Source organism: Somniosus microcephalus, chromosome 6, assembly GCF_052327205.1.
Source record: "Somniosus microcephalus isolate GS21.2 chromosome 6, FLI_Smic_1.0, whole genome shotgun sequence".
Taxonomy (NCBI): domain Eukaryota; kingdom Metazoa; phylum Chordata; class Chondrichthyes; order Squaliformes; family Somniosidae; genus Somniosus; species Somniosus microcephalus.
Window position 1 is genome coordinate 228,240,080 of NC_140992.1, and position 20,476 is coordinate 228,260,555.

The 20,476-nt window shown below is 41.6% G+C and overlaps 1 protein-coding gene across 2 annotated transcripts in view; it reads left to right on the forward strand.

Moving 5' to 3' along the window:
* The window catches only part of mylk3 (myosin light chain kinase 3), a 125,256-nt gene that overhangs the window by 53,143 nt on the left and 51,637 nt on the right, over positions 1 to 20,476 (forward strand). The window contains exons 1-3 of one of the 2 annotated variants that reach the window (XM_085991524.1): positions 2,534 to 3,516; positions 16,177 to 16,270; positions 17,743 to 18,241. In XM_085991524.1, coding sequence (XP_085847650.1) covers positions 2,932 to 3,516; positions 16,177 to 16,270; positions 17,743 to 18,241 — 1,178 coding nt within the window. In that variant the 5' untranslated portion in view covers positions 2,534 to 2,931. Of the gene's footprint in view, positions 1 to 2,533; positions 3,517 to 16,176; positions 16,271 to 17,742; positions 18,242 to 20,476 lie in introns of those variants that run through there. The other variant, XM_085991525.1, reaches the window with a different exon arrangement.

The window sequence follows — 20,476 nt, forward strand, 5'->3', positions numbered from 1 at the left end:
AGAAAGGGTGAGGCTGAACGGGAGCTTTAAAAGCAGCTGCTATGATGACGTCATCAGAGGTGGCTAGCCGACCCGATCGCACTCATTGGACCAGCCAGCGCGCCCTAATGAAGTCAACAAGCTGATTTAATTAAAATCGGACATCCACAGCTGATCCAGCCAGAGGCGGCTCCGGAACCCGTCCACCACGGAACCCGACTCCAAGTCGCCTTGGTAATTAAAATCGCGGCCCTTATACCTGGGAGCATATTGTGGAAGGAGAGCTATTCTTTACAGAAACTAATAAACAGTCAAATGGAACTGTGCCAAGAAGTTACAGGATAGTTTGTATAAGTATCAGACATTTATCTAAATTTAGGCAACATGTAATCTGTGTGTTGTTATATCCTTTAGATTGATCTTGCCATCATTCTGATGATGCATGGTAAGGTGACACACAATGTCAGGTTATGGGTGGGAATGAATGGTGGTTCATCCTGCCAAAAACAAATGGCGTAGGCAGGGGCTATCATAGTTTGATCAAATCAAATCAAATCAAATCAACTTTTATTGTCATTGTTAGTGCACAAGTGCAGTACAACGAAATGTAGGCTTGCGGCTCCCGAGAGTGTACATTTAGATTAAGACATTTAAACATTCAACATACATTTGGCTTGTAATACATTAACATAAACATAACCATAATAAAGTGCATTGGCAGATGTGCAGGCTTTAGAGTTTATTTGTGGAGTTCAGTAGGATGACAGCCCTGGGAAAGAAGCTGTTCCTAAATCTGGTCGTACGGGTGCGAATGCATCTGTAGCGTCTCCCAGATGGCAGGAGGGCGAACAGACTGTGGCTGGGGTGGGTAGGGTCTTTGATGATGGACCGTGACCTCCGTAAACAGCGTTTCTGGTATATGTGCTCTATGGTCGGTAGCCGGGTGCCGGTAATGTGTTGGGCAGTTTTGACTACCCGCTGCAGGGCTTTTCGGTCATAGTAGCTATAGCTGCCATACCATACTGTGATACAGTTCGTCAGGATGCTCTCTATTGTGCAGCGGTAAAAGTTAGAGAGGATCAGGGGTGACAGGTCTACGTTCCATCTCAACCTTTTGCTTTTGCACCTATGCAATAAATGTAAACAAAGATTGGCAATGCTGCTCATCTTGTAGACATCTCCATTATTTATACTTAAGTTCAAATTGAGAGCAAGCAATGGATGCTGTGTTTTAGTAGAGATCAACAATGACTGATGTGTTTTATTATAGATCAGCTATGGTTGGTGTATCATTATTGCAGCATACTCCTTCAGTGTTGCTTGGTGGATCATATAGCTCCATCTCTCATGGTTTTCGGCTCACCATATGGCAGAGAAAGTCCCTATATTCTGGGACCTGAGGTCAGCTGTAATGGTCAAGAGCCACGTGCTTCTTGGCCTTCCAAGCGGGCATTTCCAGGTCTTTGGAGGACAGGTTCACTGCTCTGGAGGTGTCGCGTGACTGGTCAAGCCTGGCCATGTGCCCAAACAAGCGATAAATGGCTTTTGGCAATTGTGACACTTAGGGGAGGTTGGAAGTACTGGTGACACTGTCATACCACCGAATGCAGCAGATGTGGCAAAGACATCACTGGTTTGCTGCATCAATTTTTGCTGCTTGCAAGACTGTCTAAGTCTCTGATGCATACAGGAGAATTAGAGTGATACAAGTATTATACAGGCAAAGTTTTGTTGTAAGTGGGAGATGCGACGATCATATGTTGAGAGTGGTGATGAAGTCTTTGAGCCCTTTGCCTGAACCATAGTGATTTTAAGGCACTGCATTTTGCCAGCTTTCCTTTTGCAGATACAGCCAGATCATGAGGAGGTAAGAAGTAGGTGCTAACTGAACAGAGGCTTTTTGAGGTGCAGAACCATTGAAGGATTTTACTGAATATCAGGCACACATCCTTGATACCCACCTTAGTCCTGGATAGTACTTTAGTGGCTGAACCCCCTTATAGCAGACTCTAACTACAAAGCATTGTCACTGGAGGCCCAGTAGAAGAAATGTTTCATGATCCAGTTGTAATATAAGTGTAATTCAGAGTATAAGTTACTACAGTGCTTTAGGGACTGTTTAACTGTTTGTCTTATTTAAGCAATAGACAATTGTGGGTTATTTCAAAGCGTTTTTAAAGTTAATTGTTATTCTGTCCAAGGTTATATTCAAATATGGGATTGGTATCCATCTGACCAGGAGGCTTGCTTTAAAGCAGCCTAATGGCAATGCTTAGAATACTGTTTAATATAACTTTATCCTGCAACAGAGTTTGAAATGCTAAAGGCATGTGCCAGAAAAAAATTTGATGCAATTGTCATCAGTCTATTTTTGTCTCATCTGACAGCTAGTATCAGGTCACTAGATGCATTACCATTTGAGAACATACATTCTCCATCAGTTGTAAATAGCTGCATATGTGAGTCAACTAATCCTTTGTACTTCAAGTCTTAAGCCTACAGTTGTGATTAATGGAGCATTTTACAATACATTATGTGTACAAATTTATAATCTTAATGAATACAAGCGCCCTGCTTTGTCATTCTCACAGATGGCAGGCTTATCATCAGATTCTCAAGAAAAATATGCTAAGCACCCAGGAACATTTCTGTGACGTCAAGGGGCAAAGAAGAATTCAGAATACATCAAGCAGGATGGGTTATTTAAAAATCTGTGAGGGCCAACAGTGACAGGAGAGTGTGAAGCTCAAATAGAATGACAAAGTTAAAGCAAATAGACAGTTCTCCTCTGATATTATAGTCAAGCAAGAGATTGTCAGACAAAAAAAATCTGCATCAACTGAATGGATTCTTTTGTTTGGGAAATTGTTTAAGAAGGGAGGAGGTGATATCATAAGATCTGAGCTGATTTGTTTTGAATAGCTATTTTATTTCATATTCAATTTTGACAAAATGAGTAAGCAAGTTTCCCTGGCCACTTGCTTGGCCAGAATGTATGAAGGAGGTAATCTTGACTCTCAGAATAAAAGTGGGTCCGTTGGCCAAGTGAAGAAGCCGTCTGGTACAAATCAAAGCAGCGTTGCCAATAACCTAAGTACGATGGACAGCAAACTGAATCTTCTTAATGAAAAAGTAGATCAAATAGTAAACATTCAAGGACAAGTTCTTAAGAAATTGGAAGATATGTCTCAAGGAATGGGTGACTTGGAAAAGAACATTGAAATACTGAAAACGTTAAAAGACACTGATGGAGTAGTAGCTGAGAAGAATAGTGATGTTAAATACTTGCAACCTATTGACTGCCTTAGTCACCCTGAGATGAAGCCTTTATTCATGGAACTGTTCAAACTGGTGACATCTGTACATCAAGACACAGCAACACAAAAAGAGAAATTAGATGGCATAGAAAAAATGGTATCAGCTGTGGATAAAGCCATTCGCTTTGTGGGCGAAACCTTCAAAAATTCCAACATAGTACAGTTTATTCTTAAAGGAATTGTACCTTGGAAAAAAGGAAGTCTAATAGAATCTTCAGAGGTCAGTTTATTATCATAAACCATAACTTAGAAAAAAAGTCAGAGTTGTAATAGAATTAAAGTTTATTAATGACTGGAACAGGAAATGCTTAGAATGAAAGTTGTTGTTAACAATTACTCATTCATCCTCTGCTTGTTGATTTTGAAAAAAAAGCGCACCTATTATGTAAAGTAATAGAGCCACAGGAGAGTCATTTTGACTTTGTGCAATAGTGTAAAATGGGATCTGTTTTACACTCTTGCACTAAGTCAAAATTACCCCATAGTGTCCACAGTTGCCTTGTATTAACTTTTTATTCCTTCAACATGCATGTAACAGCCAAAGGAAGTTTCTTGTATGAAATGCTGTTACTTGTACCATATTATGAAAAGTGTTCGCAGCAAAATTCATTCAACGGTGTGCCCTAAAAATTCAAGCATTTAAACCAACCCCTATTGTAAAAAGAGCAATAACTTTCTAAATGAAGAATATTTTTAACAGACCAATGTCTTTTATGCCTGCTTGAATGTTAGAAAACTGTTATGTGGGACTGTGTATTCTAATTATACCATTGGATGGTGCAAGTACTTTGTGACAGTATTGCAATACATGTGACTATTTTCTTTGTTAATTTTATTGTTCAGTTTAAATATTTCAGAGTTCTCCCACAGCTAGGTTGGAAACAGTGATATTTTCTTCTTTGGTACAGTATTGCTGTCGGATACAAAGTTTCACTGTAATTCTTCAAATTAAATGTAACCTGAAACTCATGACTGGAGATTTATATAACATGTTGTGTTATAACTGTGCTTTGTACATCTAAAAAGGGGCTGAAATTCCTCTTCCATTTGCCTGTGACGCAGGGGTGTGTCATGTGTAGAGGGGGTGGGAAGCCAGGATCTTTGATTTTGCACCAGCCCCGGCTTTTCCCATGGTGCCATGCTGGGGGCACAGGAGGACTGCCAGTTTGGGGCATGATGGGACTGTGTCCTTGCAGCTCTCGGAAACTTTGATGTGCTGCACTTTTTGCGAGGGGGCCAATGCTGTGAGCCTTTAAAAGCAGGAGCAAAGCATACTCCTGCAGGCACACAGCCACTAGAAGTAGCTATTAAACTGCCCAAGCTGAACTTTTGATGAGGTTGCTCCTCTTTTTTTTGTCATTTTTGCTTTCCTGACATTGCGCCAATGCTTGTTTCTTTAGATGGGATGCTTATTTGACTTCAGTTTTACTGGTGGACCCCACCATTCAAAACATTTGGCTTGATGTAGGTTGTCCTTCCAGCCTCCCAACATTAGGAGTCTCCTGTCCCATCTTAGCACAAAACACAGCAGAAAATGCCTAATTTGGAACTTTGTAGCCAGCAAGAAATGGTGCCACTTTCAAAAGCTTCACCAGTAGATTTTCTGTCCATGAATTCCTCATAGAATCATGAAAGTTACAGCATGGAAGGAGGCCATTTTGGCCCATTGTGTCAATGCCGGCCAATAAAGAGCTATCCAGCCTAATCCCACTTCCCAGCTCTTGGTCCGTAGCCCTGCAGGTCAGAGTATCCCAAGTGCACATCAAAGTACTTTTTAAACGTGGTTAGGGTTCCTGCCTCTACCACCCTTTCAGGCAGTGAGTTCCAGACCCCCACAATCCTCTGGGTGAAGAAATTTCCCCTCAAATCCCCTCTAAACCTTCCCCCAATTACTTTAAATCTGTGCCCCCTGGTTTTTGACCCCTCTGCTAAGGGAAATAGGTCCTTTCGATCCACTTTATCTATGCCCCATATAATTTTATACACCTCAATAAGGTCTCCCCTCAGCCTCCTCTGTTCCAAGGAAAACAGACCCAGCCTATCCAGTCATTCCTCATAGCTAAGATTCTCTATTCCCGCCAACATCCTTGTAAATCTCCTCTGTACCCTCTCTAGTGCAATCACATCTTTCCTGTACTGTGGTGACCAGAACTGCACGCAGTACTCTAGCTGAGGCCTAACTAGTGTTTTATACAGTTGAAGCATAACCCCCCCTGCTCTTGTATTCTATGCCACGGCTAATAAAGACAAGCATTCCGTATGCCTTCTTAACCACCTTCTCTACTTGGCCTGCTACCTTCAGGGATCTGTGGACATGCACTCCAAGGTCCCTTTGTTCCTCTACACTACTCAGTGTCCTACCATTTAATGTGTATTCCCTTTCCTTGTTAGTCCTCCCCAAATGCATTACCTCACACTTCTCCGGATTGAATTCCATTTGCCACTGTTCTGCCCACCTGACCAATTTATTGATATCTTCCTGCAGTCTACAGCTTCCTTCTTCAGTATCAACCACACAGCCGATTTTAGTATCATCTGCAAACTTCTTAATCATACCCCCTATATTCAAGTCAAGATCATTGATATATATATACCACAAAAAGCAAGGGACCTAGTACTGAGCCCTGCGGAACCCCACTGGAAACAGCCTTCCAGTCACAAAAACACCCATCAACCATTACCCTCTACTTCCTGTCTCCGAGCCAGTTTTGAATCCAACTTGACACTTTTCCCTGAATCCCTTGGGCTTTTAACTTCGTGATCAGTCTGCCATGTGGAACCTTATCAAAAGCCTTGCTAAAGTCCATATACACTACATTAAACGCACTACCCTCATCTACCCTCCTTGTTACCTCCTCAAAAAATTCAATCATGTTTGTCAGACATGACCTTCCCTTAACAAATCCGTGCTGACTATCCTTGATTAATCCATGTCTTCCTAAATGAAGATTTATCCTGTCCTTCAGAATTCTTTCCAATAATTTTCCCACCACTGAGGTTAGGCTGACTGGCCTGTAATTACTCGGTCTATCCTTTTCTCCCTTTTTAAACAAGGGTACCACATTAGCAGTCCTCCAGTTCTCCGGCACCACACCTGAAGCCAGAGAGGATTGAAAAATGATGGTCAGGGCCTCTGCTATTTCCTCTTTTGCTTCGCTTAACAGCCTGGGATACATTTCATCCGGGCCTGGGGATTTATCCACTTTTAAAGCTGCTAAACCCTTTAATACTTCCTCTCTCACAAGTTTATTTCATCTAATATTTCACACTCCTCCCCCCCAATAGCAATGTATGCTTTGCCCCTCTCGTTTGTAAAAACAGACACAAAGTATTCATTAAGAACCCTATTGATGTCTCCCGCCTCCACACACAGATTACCCTCATGATCTCTATAGGCCCGACCCTTTCTTTAGTTATCCTCTTACTCTTAATATATTTATAAAACATCTTTGGGTTTTCCTTGATTTTACTTGCCAAGAATTTTTCATGCTCTCTCTTTGCTTTCCTAATATCCTTTTTAATTGCACCCCTGCACTTTCTGTACTCCTCTAAAGATTCTGGAATATTTAGCCCTTGGTATCTGTCATACGCCTCCCTTTTTTTCTTTATCCTACCCTGTATGTCTCTAGACATCCAGGGGGCTCTGGATTTGTTAGTCCCACCTTTTTTCTTTAAGGGCACATGTTTGGTCTGAACCCTCCGGATCTCCTCCTTGAATGCCTCCCACTGCTCTGACACTGATTTACCTTCAAGTAGCTGTTTCCAGTCCACTATGGCTAAATCCCCTCTGAGCTTAGCAAAATTTGCTTTTCCGCAATTTAGAATTTTGGTTCCTGGTCTATCCTTGTCCTTTTCCATAACTACCTTAAATCTAACAGAATTATGGTCACTAGCACCAAAATGCTCTCCCACTGATACGCCTTCTACCTGCCCAGCTTCATTCCCTAAAACGAAGTCCAGAACCACCCCCTCCCTTGTTGGGCTTGCTACATACTGGCTAAAAAAGTTCTCCTGGATGCACTTTAGGAATTCTGCACCTTCTATACCCTTCACACTAATTTTATCCCAGTTAATATTGGGGTAGTTGAAATCCCCTACTATTACTGCCCTATAGTTTTTGCACTTCTCAGAAATTTGTCTACATATTTGTTCTTCTATCTCCCTCTCACTGTTTGGGGGTCTGTAGTACACTCCTAGCAGTGTGATCGCCCCTTTTTTGTTTTTCAATTCGACCCATATGGCCTCGTTTGATGATCCCTCCAACATATCATCCCTCCTCACAGCTGTAATAGTTCCTTTAATCAATACCACGACCCCCCCTCCCTTTTTACCTCCCTCTCTATCTCGTCTGAAAATCCTGTAACCAGGAATGTTGAGCTGCCCCTCTTTCAACCACGTCTCTGTAATAGCTATAATATCATAGTCCCAAGTATCTAACTGTGCCCTCAGCTCATCTGCCCTGTTCGCTATACTCCTTGCATTGAAGTATATACCATTTAGTACAGGCAAGCCTCCTTGTTGACTACAATCTAGCCTTTTATTCCTCTGTCTTTCCAATTTACTTTCTACATTTTTATTTTCCAATTCCAGTTTTTCTTCCCTCCCTATTGACTCTATACTTAGGTTCCCATCCCCCTGCCAAGCTAGTTTAAACCCTCCCCAACAGCACTAGCAAACCCTTCCGCGAGGATATTGGTCCCATTCCCGTTGAGGTGCAACCCATCTGGTTTGTAGAGGTCCCACCTCCCCCAGAAATGGTTCCAATTCCTCAGGAATCTAAAGCCCTCCCTCCTACACCATCTCTCCAGCAGAAAATGCTGGAAAAACTCAGCAGGTCAGGCAACATCCGTGGAGAGAAATTTGAGTTGACGTTTCGGGTCGAACCCTTCTTCAAAACTGGAAAGAAAAGAAAATAGTTCGAAGGCAGGGCTGCGATCGGACAAAAGAAGTAAAAGAGACAAAAGTAGTAAAAGAGGCAATAAAAGGTATTCGAAGCCAGACGAGATGGTACCTGTAATAGGCTCTATTACCATCTCGTCTGACTTCGAATACCTTTTATTGTCTCCTTTACTACTTTTGTCTCTTTTACTTCTTTTGTCCGATCGCAGCCCTGCCTTCGATCTATTTTCTTTTCTTTCCAGTTTTGAAGAAGGGTTCGACCCGAAACGTCAACTCAAATTTCTCTCCACGGATGTTGCCTGACCTGCTGAGTTTTTCCAGCATTTTCTGTTGTTATTTCGGATTTCCAACATCTGCAGTATTTTGCTATCATACCATCTCTCCAGCCATGCATTCATCTGCTCTATCTTCCTATTTCTGAACTCACAAGCACGTGGCACTGGTAGTAATCCGGAGATTACTACCTTTGATGTCCTGCTTTTTAACCTCTTTCCTAGCTCCCTAAACTCTGCCTGCAGGACCTCATCCCTCGTCCTACCTATGTCGTTGATACCGATATGGACCACGACCTCTGGCTGTTCACCCTCCCCCCTCAGAATGCCCTGCAGCCATTCAGTGACATCCTGGAGTCACGCCTGCGGCTGCAGAAACACCTGTTTGCTCCCCTAACTATTGAATCCCCTATCACTTTTGCTCTCCCTCTTCTCTTCCCCGCCGCCCCCCCCCCCCCGCCCGTGCAGCTGAGCCTTCCATGGTGCTGTGGACTTGGTTCTGGCTGCACTCCCCAGAGGAACCAAATCACCCTCACCAGTACTCAGCACCGAATACTGGTTGGTGAGCAAGATGGGCTCAGGGGACTCCTGCACTACCTGCCTGGTCCTCCTCTTCTGTCTGACGGTCACCCATTCCCTCTCTGTCTGCACACTCTTAAGCTGCAGGGTGACCACCTCCTGAAACATGCTATCCACGTAGCTCTCAGCCTCGCGGATGCACAGCAGTGACTGCAGCCGCCGCTCAAGCTCTGTAACCCGGTGCTCGAACTGCTGTAGCTGGCGACACTTCCCGCACATGTGGCCGTCCAGACCACGGGAGGTGTCCAGGACTTCCCACATGGCACAGAATGTGCATTCCACGGGTGTGAGCTGCCCTGCCATACCTCTAATTAACCTCTAATTTACTAACCTAGCTGGAATAAACTTAAAAACTTTAAGAAAGCCAAGTAAAAACACTCACCAGATACTCACCAATCAGCTCCCTCCCCTTGTGCCGATGTCATTTTTGACTTCTGACGTCACTCTTTGAAAACTCTGCCAGTGCTGAGTTGGTCCTGCCGCCGCTGCCTCGCCGCTCCTCCTAGGTCTGCTCTGCCGCCGCTGCTGCTGCTGCTGTGGGGCCTACCCGCGCCTCAGGCTCTCTTTATACTGCCGCCGCCTCGCCGCTCCTCCTAGGTCTGCTCTGCCGCCTCCTGTGCTACCATTGTTAAATGTACATTACGCGGGGAGCAAACTACCAGTTTCAATGAGGGAATGGCAGGAAACCCAAGAAGGTCCCCTTTGTGCACTGGCAACATGTACAATAGAAAACATAGCACTGCCACCAATGCGCCCAGAGTGGAATTGTAGCTGCGAAATTGCTGTTGCAGTTACGATGGCATTGGCAGGGGCAGTGCTCAGAATTGGTGGTGGTAACTCAACCTGAATAAATGGAAACTGTTATTAATTAATTTACCTAGATTCCTTTTCTATGTGTAGCTGATAAATATATATAAATATAGATCAATAAATATGAATAGTATCTAGATTTTCTTTGGCTAGCCAGTTGCAGAAACCAATCATCATGTTTAAGAGTCTCCACACCAAATTACTGAGAAACCCACTGTTCCAAGTTTAGGATCATACTTTAGGTATTTTCTTAGGCACAGTGGTGCTTGTCACTTCCGTAAGTGGTCTCAGTATCTTATGTTTAGGGCTGTGCCCATACTACTCAATACCTAACTGTACAATAGTGTAATCCAGGGGTATTAAAATAGTGCCCCATGTGATTTGAACCAGATATTTCTGTTTTTTGTACATTTCCCCCATATGCCTCTCCAATCTTCTTGAAGGTAGACTAAGTAAACACATGGTAAGACAAAGCCAGATACAAATTATTAAGCTGCTTTATTTCATAGCAAGTGAACATACACAGCAACTGTTAGGATCGGACCCACTTAATTCAATCAGTACTGTAATGATCAATAACATGTCATTCTATAGTGGACACTAGGTGGAGCCGTAGAGCTGTGTAGAGCTGTATATATACAAGACTACACTACCCAGCTGTATGTATATTAAGACTACATTACCCATGAGGCACTAGGCTACCCACAAGGCGGCAGTCAAGATGGAAGCCTCTACAGATACTGTACCTAGTCCACATGTGCTCAATAAAAGTGTCTAGCAAAAGCTAGCTGTGTTCATAATAAGAATGTCTATTTATTAATGAACATAAGAAGTACAGGTTGTTTTCACACAGTACAAAATAATGAACATACTATGCTTCCTCACATCAGTGGGCCATCTTACTTGACTTAGACAAAATAACTCCTAACTGCTCTCCTGCATGCTAAACTCCTGAGCATAGCCATCACAGCTGTCTGTTGTAAAAACCTGACTGACTACCTGTGCCTCTGCCTCTATTTTTATCTCTTACTCTTCACAGCCAGAAGGGAAGGCCTGCCAGACAATCACTACCAAGCACCTAGGACCAAATATCTCACAATATAATGGGTGTGAGGTGCTTATCAATTACCAAAACAAGCTAAAAAAAACTTATTTTTTTGTCTTTGGGGAAAATTATCATTTTAATCATGTTCTGTATCAGTGCCTTTAAAAAAACTGAGTACGGTTTGCTTTTAAAAAACATGTAAAAGTAACCCTTTGTTCCAAATCTGTGAAAAAAATCATGAAATGTGACACCCATATCAATAGTTTATGATAACCTGAAAAGTCCTCAGTGCTTGGGTGCAGGCTAGAAAGTGCCAAGACTTTAGAGGTCCTCAGGTATGCCCAGACATTTACCAGCTAAAACCATGCATGGAATACTGGTAAGCTTTCTGCTGTTTGTCCAGCTAGGCCCATCTTATCTGTTAACGCTTTGGTTCGAAGGATAACCTGCAGCTGAGTGGGAAGTATCCCAACCTCCAGTGACAACCCTGCAGAATCCATCAGTGAACCAGGCTTGATGGTCAGTTGTCAACAGTGCCCTGAAATACTGCAATCTTGTCTGGCTCCGGTATCAGACTAGTGAATGTCCCACAGAGAATTGAGATGCTTCCAATCTACCATTGGCAGGTGTGTCATTGTGGTGCCAACCAGGCCATAAAGAGAGCACTTTTACTGTGGTGTGCATTGAACAAACATATCACTGACTTAAGAAAAATAATCTATTAAAGATAAGGGCAAAAGCTTAATGTTACACAGTGCTCTAATGAAGGGCCCCACCCAGAACTGTCTTTTTCTTTTACATACTGACTGGCTTGTGCATTTCTGGAATTTTGTTTTATTTCTAATCATAGGCCTCTGGGTTGAGAATACACAGAATTGCTCTGCCACTCAATACATATTTTCAAGGGTGAAGTTGTCTCGGGAATGTTTGGATGATCAGCCATGATCTCATTGAATGGCGGAGCAGGCTCGAGGGGCCGAATGGCCTACTCCTGCTCCTATCTTCTATGTTTCTATGTAAAACAGGTGATAACCCATACTTTACCTAACTTAGGAATGCACTGTTATCTAAATCATTACTGCAATTCACTGTGACATGCAAATGGCAAGAGCATTTTACAAAGAACTGTACCTTTCCATGGCCTCCATCACTCCGTGTACGTTAGGAACTGCCTTTGAAGTCAGTTCACCATGAAATGTAACAGTGCGTCCAGCTTGATACAATACTGGATTCCCCCTAGATAGCATGAATAAAACAGTTTGTGTGTATTCAATGAGCCATATACTGGTCATGTGTTTTCAAATAGCAGAATAAAAGATTGAGTGTCCATTGTGGCCTGAAACCTGAACAAAATTATGTTATTTTCTCAACAAAAGTTACAGAGAGTTGTGATTTTATATTATTTCTGTTGGTAACAAATCAATGTTAAATACTATAATGACTGCCAAATGTAATGCAAGACAACTGCCACTAAGGGATGGACAGGATAATACCACAGGCAGCGATATAGAGATGGTAGAAATATTAAATAATTACTTTGCTTCAGTATTTACCAGGGAGATAGAACAGGTGGACATGACATCGGATGATGAGATTAGTAATGAGATAACTGCATTTAAAATAAAAAGAGGTGGTATATTAAATAAGCTAATCAAACTCAAAGAGAATAAAACCCCTGGTCCAGACGGAATACATCCATGCATTTTAAAAGAATCTAGGGAAGAGATAGCAGAAGCATTACTACATATATTTAATAATTCGTTAGAAAAAGGTGTAGTGTCAGAGGACTGGCAGATAGCAAACTTAATACCTATATTTAAGAAGGGAGATAGAACATGTCCAGGGAATTATAGACCAGTCTGCTTAACATCGGTGGTAGGAAAAATAATGGAATCCCTACTAAAGGAGAACATAGAAGAACATCTAGAAACCAAATAATGATGAATAGTCAGCATGGATTTCAAAAGGGAAAGTCTTGCTTGACCAACCTCATTGAAATTTTTGAAGGGGTAACAGAGAGAGTAGACAAGGGTAATGTAGTAAATGTCATTTATCTAGATTTTCAAAAAGCCTTTGATAAGGTACCACATAATAGACTAATGAATAAGGTCAGGGAATGCAGAGTCAGGGGACAAGTAGCAAAATGGATAGCTAGCTGGCTTCAAGACAGAAAGCAGAGATTAGGGGTAAAGGGTAGCTATTCAGAGTGGCAGAAGGTGGGAAGTGGTGTTCCACAAGGATCAGTGCTGGGACCACTGTTGTTCACAATTTATATTAACGATTTAGACTTTGGAATCAAAAACACAATTTCTAAATTTGCAGATGACACCAAATTGAGGGGATAATCAATACCGAGGAGGACTACAACAAATTACATGAAGACATTAATAAACTTGCAGAATGGGCATATAATTGGCAATTGAATTTCAACACAGATAAATGTGAGGTATTGCATTTTGGTAGAAAGAATAGGGAGGTCACTTATTACTTGGAGAGTGCAAGTCTAGGTGGGGTAGAGGAGCAAAGGGATCTCGGAGTACAAATACACAAATCACTAAAAGTAGCAACACAAGTTAACAATGCCATAAAAAAGCAAAGCAAGCACTAGGATTTATTTCTAGAGGTATATAATTGAAAAGTAGGGAAGTTATGCTAAACTTGTATCGAACCTTGGTTAGACCACACTTGGAGTACTGCGTACAATTCTGGTCTCCATATTATAAAAAGGATATAGAGGCACTGGAGAGGGTGCAGAGATTTACAAGGATGATACTAGAAATGTGAGGGTATACCTATCAGGAAAGGGTGAACAGGCTGGGTCTCTTTTCTCTTGAAAAGAGAAAGCTGAGGGGTGACCTAATAGAGGTCTTTAAAATTATGAAAGGTTTTGACAGAGCAGATACAGAGAGAGTATTTCCACTTGTGGGGAAGAGCATAACTAGAGGCCATCAATATAAGGTAGTCACCAAGAAATCAAATAGGGAATTCAGAAGAAACTTCTTTACCCAGAGAGTGGTGAGAATGTGGAACTTGCTACCACAGGGAGTGGTTGAGACAAATAGTATAGATGCATTTAAGGGGAGGTTAGATAAGCATACGAGGGAGAAGGGAATGGAAGGTTATGCTGATAGTTAGATGAGGAAAGACGGGAGGAAGCTCGAGTGGAGCATAAATGCCAGCATGGACTGGTTGGGCCGAATGGCCTGTTTCTGTGCTGTATATCCTATGTAATCCTATGTTGAATTGTTAGTGACTGATGCCACAGGCTGGAACAATGACTTAATTTTAAGCTTTGAACCTGTTGTAAAGTATTAATTTTTCAGATTAAAAAAAAACATGAGTTTCCATATTTTGCTACCAAAAGCCCTTGATTTTGTCAGGCAAGCAAGGAAGCCAGACATTTTATTCAGCTTAATTCAGACAGCTCCATTCCCGGCTGAAAATCCCCCCTTGTTTCTTCATAACTCAGACCCTTGACGTTAGGGATCATGCTTGTGGCTCTTCTCTGCACTGCCTTTGGTGCTTGAATATCCCTCTTGTGTCTCGGTGACCAGAACAGGACTCAAGGTGTCACAATTTGGTCACAACCTCCTCACATTTGTAATCCTAATGTTTTGGCTATGTAGCCCAACATTCTATTGACTTTGTTGATTGCTGCTGTGCATTAGTTGGACACATTGAGCATCGAGTCTTTAAGACTAATAGAACTTTTTTGGCTTCATCCTTAGCTATTGAACACCATCTATGAAGTATGCGTCACACTACATGTTTTGTTCCTTTATGCAGTCCTTTACACTTGTCTGCATTAAATTTAATCTACCACTGTTCTACCCACTGTCAAGTCCAGTTGTTACACAGTGCTACTCCATCATGAGAAATAGATGGGTCTTGCTGGGTTTGATTTGGTGGTGATATACTATAACTGTGTTAGAAATTGCCAAATTCATAGTATAATAACAGCATCAGATGACCTGAACTGAATGTGTTCTTGCATTGTTTGGTACTGGCACTGCCCTGTGTATAATGCAGCTCATGTGATGCTGGATGATAGTGGCCTAGAAAGTAGGCCACGCAGCACCTGTTTCTCGGGTGCTAAACGGCCTCTGAAGCCTCCAATATGGCAGGCAGGAAGAACACGTTCTTTACGAGCCATAAGTGCACCACATGCCATATTGGTAAAGGGCAAAAAATTAGTGAGCAGTGCCTATGCCAGAAATAGGCATTAGGCCCTTTGCAGCACACAGGAAAACCAGGTCTACGTGTGACCTAACAGACGGTTTTTAAAGGGACTGTTGCAGGCTGCAACCAACAAGGTAAGTTTCTAAAATGTACTTACCTGAATGTGGAGCCGGGAGGAGCAGGAGCGCTCCTTCTGACCCCACATTCAAAGAATGCGGGCCGCTGCCGGACATCGACCCACCCTCTCGATCGCCATCGCTGCCACTCTCCAATTGACACAGATTCCCCTCATGATCGCCACCAATCACCCCTCTTCCCCGCCCAAGATCGCCACCGATCCCCCACCCCGATCACTGCTACCTCCTTCCAGGACCAAACCAGGAACACAGAGTGGTGTTTTCCAAATTTCTGTGACTTTTAGTCTGAACAAGTGATATCACAGTGTAGAGTGACGTGCTTGTTATTGGTGCAAATTGATACTGGGCAACCCAAATTCAATCTGCAAATACTTCATCATACTTATATGTACTACAAGTGACTATTCATAAGCATACATACCCTAATACACATGAAGATTTTGTATATATGATCATAGGGATGTCCAACCTATTATCTTAGTGGGCCACATACTATGCAGCCTTATTGTTAAATCAATGTTCCCATTAATTGGTACATATTTCAGGTTGCTGATAACCAATCTTGGTGTTTTTATTTAGGATTTAACCATCAATGAATCAAACAGCCTTTCCCAAAGTTCCAGGTCTATTAAGTTAAAATGGGACAATGCTGCAAGTGATAAATAATAGAACTGAGCTTCGAGAGCTGGATTGCCAGAGCTCAGGAGCCACATGTGGCCACAGGGCTGCAGGTTGGACACCATGCTTTACCGCACACAATACATCTCTAATCGAGAGAGTGTGCAGTACGTACAGCATTTGAAAGATCTGGAAAGCTCTTTGTCTTCTTGTCATAAAGTATGTAAGTCTATAATGGCAGAAGCTCACAACTTTCCACAACAATCAATGAACACTATTAAATTGCTGTGCTATTAATTTTTATGACCGTTTAAAATTTTGTAAAACTGTTTTGTTAACAGGCAAATAATAAAGTTGAAGAAAAAGGTGCCAAACCAAAGCATGGATTTAGCCACAAAGGGGTCCAAGTACAGATAAACAAAGAAGTGTTTGAAGGTACAGAAAATTACACACTTTCTGAGCTGTAATGGGCAGTTGTGAGTGAGATTGAGTGTGCCTTGGCAATACATTTGCAGAGTTACACCCTAGTACATGTGCCTATCTGGTATGTACTATATATTAAACCAGAGTCATCACATGTGCTCGGATTTTACCATTGTATATACCAGACCCATGTCACTACATGCATACAAAGTCTGTTACAGTGTGTGTAGCAACCTTGCTCTGAACTGATCTGTATATTAGCCCAGTCCTATTACATGCACTAACTGGTATCATTACTTGGACCAGGCCTGTAATACTACTTGTATCAGGACACAAGAACCACAGGTCTCCTGTTTAAGCACTGAAGTCCAAATATTGTGGTTTTAGATTGTTGTATTTCTCAGCAAAATAGAGTACCTGTGCTTTTTATTGTACTTGTTGACTTTTGAGGTACAACATACCTACTATACCACTATAAATGTGTCTGTCTTTATACGGTGACTGTTTTCTAACCCTTTCACTGAAGGATCTTGTACAACGTGTATTTAAATGTTCATAATTACTGCAGCAAGGAGACTACAGCCAATAAAGCCACTGATGTTATAGCAGAGTCTTAAGGAGAATTGTTAATAAAAAACTTGCAGTTATATAAAATATTTCACATCTTCAGAAAATCCTTGAACACTCATCATATGCTTGCTTGTTAAAATGGCAGGCAATGACAAGTGCCAGGCAATGACAAGTGCCAAGCTTGACCATCTCCAACAAGAGAGAGCCTAACAACCTCCCCTTGACATTCAACGGCATTACCATCGTCAAGTCCACCACCATCAGTATCCTGGGGTTTACCATTGAGCATAAACTCAACTGGACCAGCCACATAAATGCCGTGGCTACTAGGGCATGTCAGAAGCTGGGTATTCTGCAGTGAATGTCTCACCTCCTGACTCTCCAAAGCCTTTCCATAACTGACAAGTAGTGTGATGGAATACTCTCTACTTGCCTTGTTATACCATAATTTACTTATAAGTAAGAACATTCCAAACCTCTATTAACTTCTGTGTCCTTGATTTAATGTTTCATACTGAAGCAACAGTTAAAATGACTTTGCTTGTCCTCCTAACTCAACATAAATCCATGTCCCACCAGGGCACAGCCTGTTAGAGCACCAATGTGTTGCACTACACTGCGGTCCTTTTTTCATTTACTTAATTCACATCCTTAAACATACCTATTTTATTTCCTTTTTCTTTATTTTTTTATTCGTTCCAGTTATGATTGGGAATTGGGTGCGAGGATAAGAGGTGGACTCTATATAGGTTTCCACACAGGATAACAAATCTAGCAGTGTAATCTTTACTATAACTTGGTAGCTGTAACAATGACAATATAATTGAGTTTTAAATGGGGTTTTACAACATGATAGCCCTGTTTATTAATGTATTGAAATGTATTTTTTTTCTTTATTGAACATCCTTACTTAGAGGACAATGGTTGCGAAGTCACTCAATCCCGTGGAAATGTCCAGAAACTTAAAGATGAGCACACACATGCAGACAGCATTATTCTACTTGAACCACAGGCAACGTTTCATTTTGAAGGAGGAATCTCACCGCATCAGCCCCCAGAAACTGCTGCCAAACACAAAGATTTGGGACATTCTGACTTTCGGGGGGCTCCAGTGATAACGAACAAATCTGGTGGTGCCAGCAGAAAAGAGGTCTCTGCTGCAACAAGAAAAGTGAATGAAGTTCCTCGGGAAAATAAAGAATACGCACAGAGTCGGAACTTTACAGAAGACAACCTGAAAAAAATGACTAAAACTAGCACAGACAATGAGGCATATCAACTAGAGGGAGTTGAAAGAAGTCAGAGAAAAGAGACTGATAAGATAATACTCACTGTCCTGACTGGAGCCCCTGAAGTCAGTCTGGTTGCTACTCGGTCAAAGATTGATGGAAGCTGCACATTACTTCTCGAGAGGTAACATTTAAACTTTAATAACTCATCAATCTGTTCTTTATCCTTAGCTTCAAAACTTACGCTTTTCTTCCATTGTTGTATCATTGATAAATCCTGGTTAGAGTAGAAAATATTTGTAAACAAATAGCATGGAACTGAACAGATGCATTAAGAATACAAAGTTTGAACCAATTACCTAAAGAAAATTAATATCTGGGCTTTTTATTACTATTACTTTTGCTGCCTTAAAAAGAAAAATATCATTTATGAGCTACATTTTTGTTTTATAATTTTTTAAAACCAGGTTACAACTCACATATTAATAAGCTATATTTACCTGGTTTAAAAATAAAACAGTGCTGATCTTGCTTATCACAAGATAATTATAGACAAGACCAGCCATTAGGCTCAACTTTTTCATCTACCCTAAAAGATCCTAAAATTCTCCCATTGTAGCATCCAGTTGTTTCCTAAAAGATTCCTGGATTTTTGTCTCCGCTATTTTCCTGGAAGTCTATTCCATACGTTGATCACTCTTTGTGTAAAGAAGAATTATGACATGGATCATAATTTGCCATTTGCCAATTTGAATCTATGTCCCCTTGTCCAACTCTCGCTATTTAACTTAAAATAATATTCTGGTTTATCGTTTCCATTCTCTTAACTATCTTATAAAGCTCTATAAGATAAGATAATGGGCCTGAATTTGCGCCATCTACGGCATACGCTAATTGTGCAGAAATTTCAGGAAATTATGGCGAGTGACTTATGTCATTACATACGCGATGCCATCATTTGCTGGGACTTATGCACTGCTCCACAGAGACCGTCGCTGATAAAGTTAAACAACTACAGGAAACTTTTTTTATCTGGCACGGACGGGACCGACGTGGTGCCGGTTCATCAAAAATTCCGGATAACCGAAAGCTATAGTAAAAGATACGGAGCTGAGAGCTCCGTATAAAGCAACAAACCCTGTTGCTTAGCAACAGCTTCAGAACAATGGCCACAAGTTGCAAGCGTCTCTGTAGCTTAGCAACAGCTGCAGCCACACCCTTGCACAGCAACAAATGGAGGAAGGCAAGTAATAAAAGTTACCTGAACCTGCTCCTGAATTTTGCCGGTTAACCGAGATTTCCGGTTATTTAGGTGCCGGTAAATTGAAAGTTTCCTGTAATTATCATAGCTTCGCCCCCCATTAAAATCAGTGGCGAGATGGAGTTTGCTGAATTAACGTCACTGTGATTGCCACAGCCACTTAGAGCATTGCAGAATGGTGCTGGCGGGCTCAGAATCAGTATAGTATTCAGTCACTCAGCAGAGGATAACAGTTTTACTGACTTGTTCTAGAAATGTCATTGAAATCTTAAACCTCAATTAAGTAACAAAATAAGTGTTTTGACAGCAAGTCACGTTCTGATTTTCTCCTGACTGATATTATTTTTATATTAATATTTATTGAACTTGTGCGCTAAGCATGGATTGCAACCGGTAATAAAATACATACGTGTCCTTTCTTAATGCTGATGGAGATATTTATGTTTCAGTAAAAAGTCATCAATCAAATTAAACCCGACCTGTACATTCTGTCCGTATTGCGACCTAGCCCCATGTTATCAGATTGGGGCCATTACTCCTAAAAATGCCTGTTAAATAACCTGTTATTTCATTCTGTGTTGGGCTTCAGTACCTTGGATGTATATTAGACATTGGCCGCACCACTCCTGATCCCTCACTATGCCCGCTGCGCCGTATTCTAATTATTATTTTTCCAGCAAATTGTGGTGTGATTTCACCACTGGAGGATCAGGGAGTACAATGGTTCGACACCAATATCGCTATTGCAGCAAATTCTGGGCCATTCTCTCTGATGCCTCTTTTCCAGGCTGACAACCTCATGTTTCTTCAGGTTTCATCATAACTGAGATCTTCAGCCCTAGGGATCAGCTTTGTGGCACTTTTTCTGTGCTTAAATGTCTCCCTTATGTCTTGGCGACCAGAACTAATATGGTCAGACCTGAGCACTATACAGTCTAGCCACAATTTCCTTAGATTGGTGTTCTACTGCTTTAGCTATGTAGTTCACACTCTGCAGTATAAAGAGGCAGATATGGGACAGATTTGGTAACAACTGTCCTGCAATTCACGTTAATTCTCGCAGCTCTCTGCGTTTCCCATTGACGAGTGATCCATTGCTAAGAGTTGCTTGTTTTGTTATGGAACCACTTCCAATGCCATATAGAATATTACAGATAT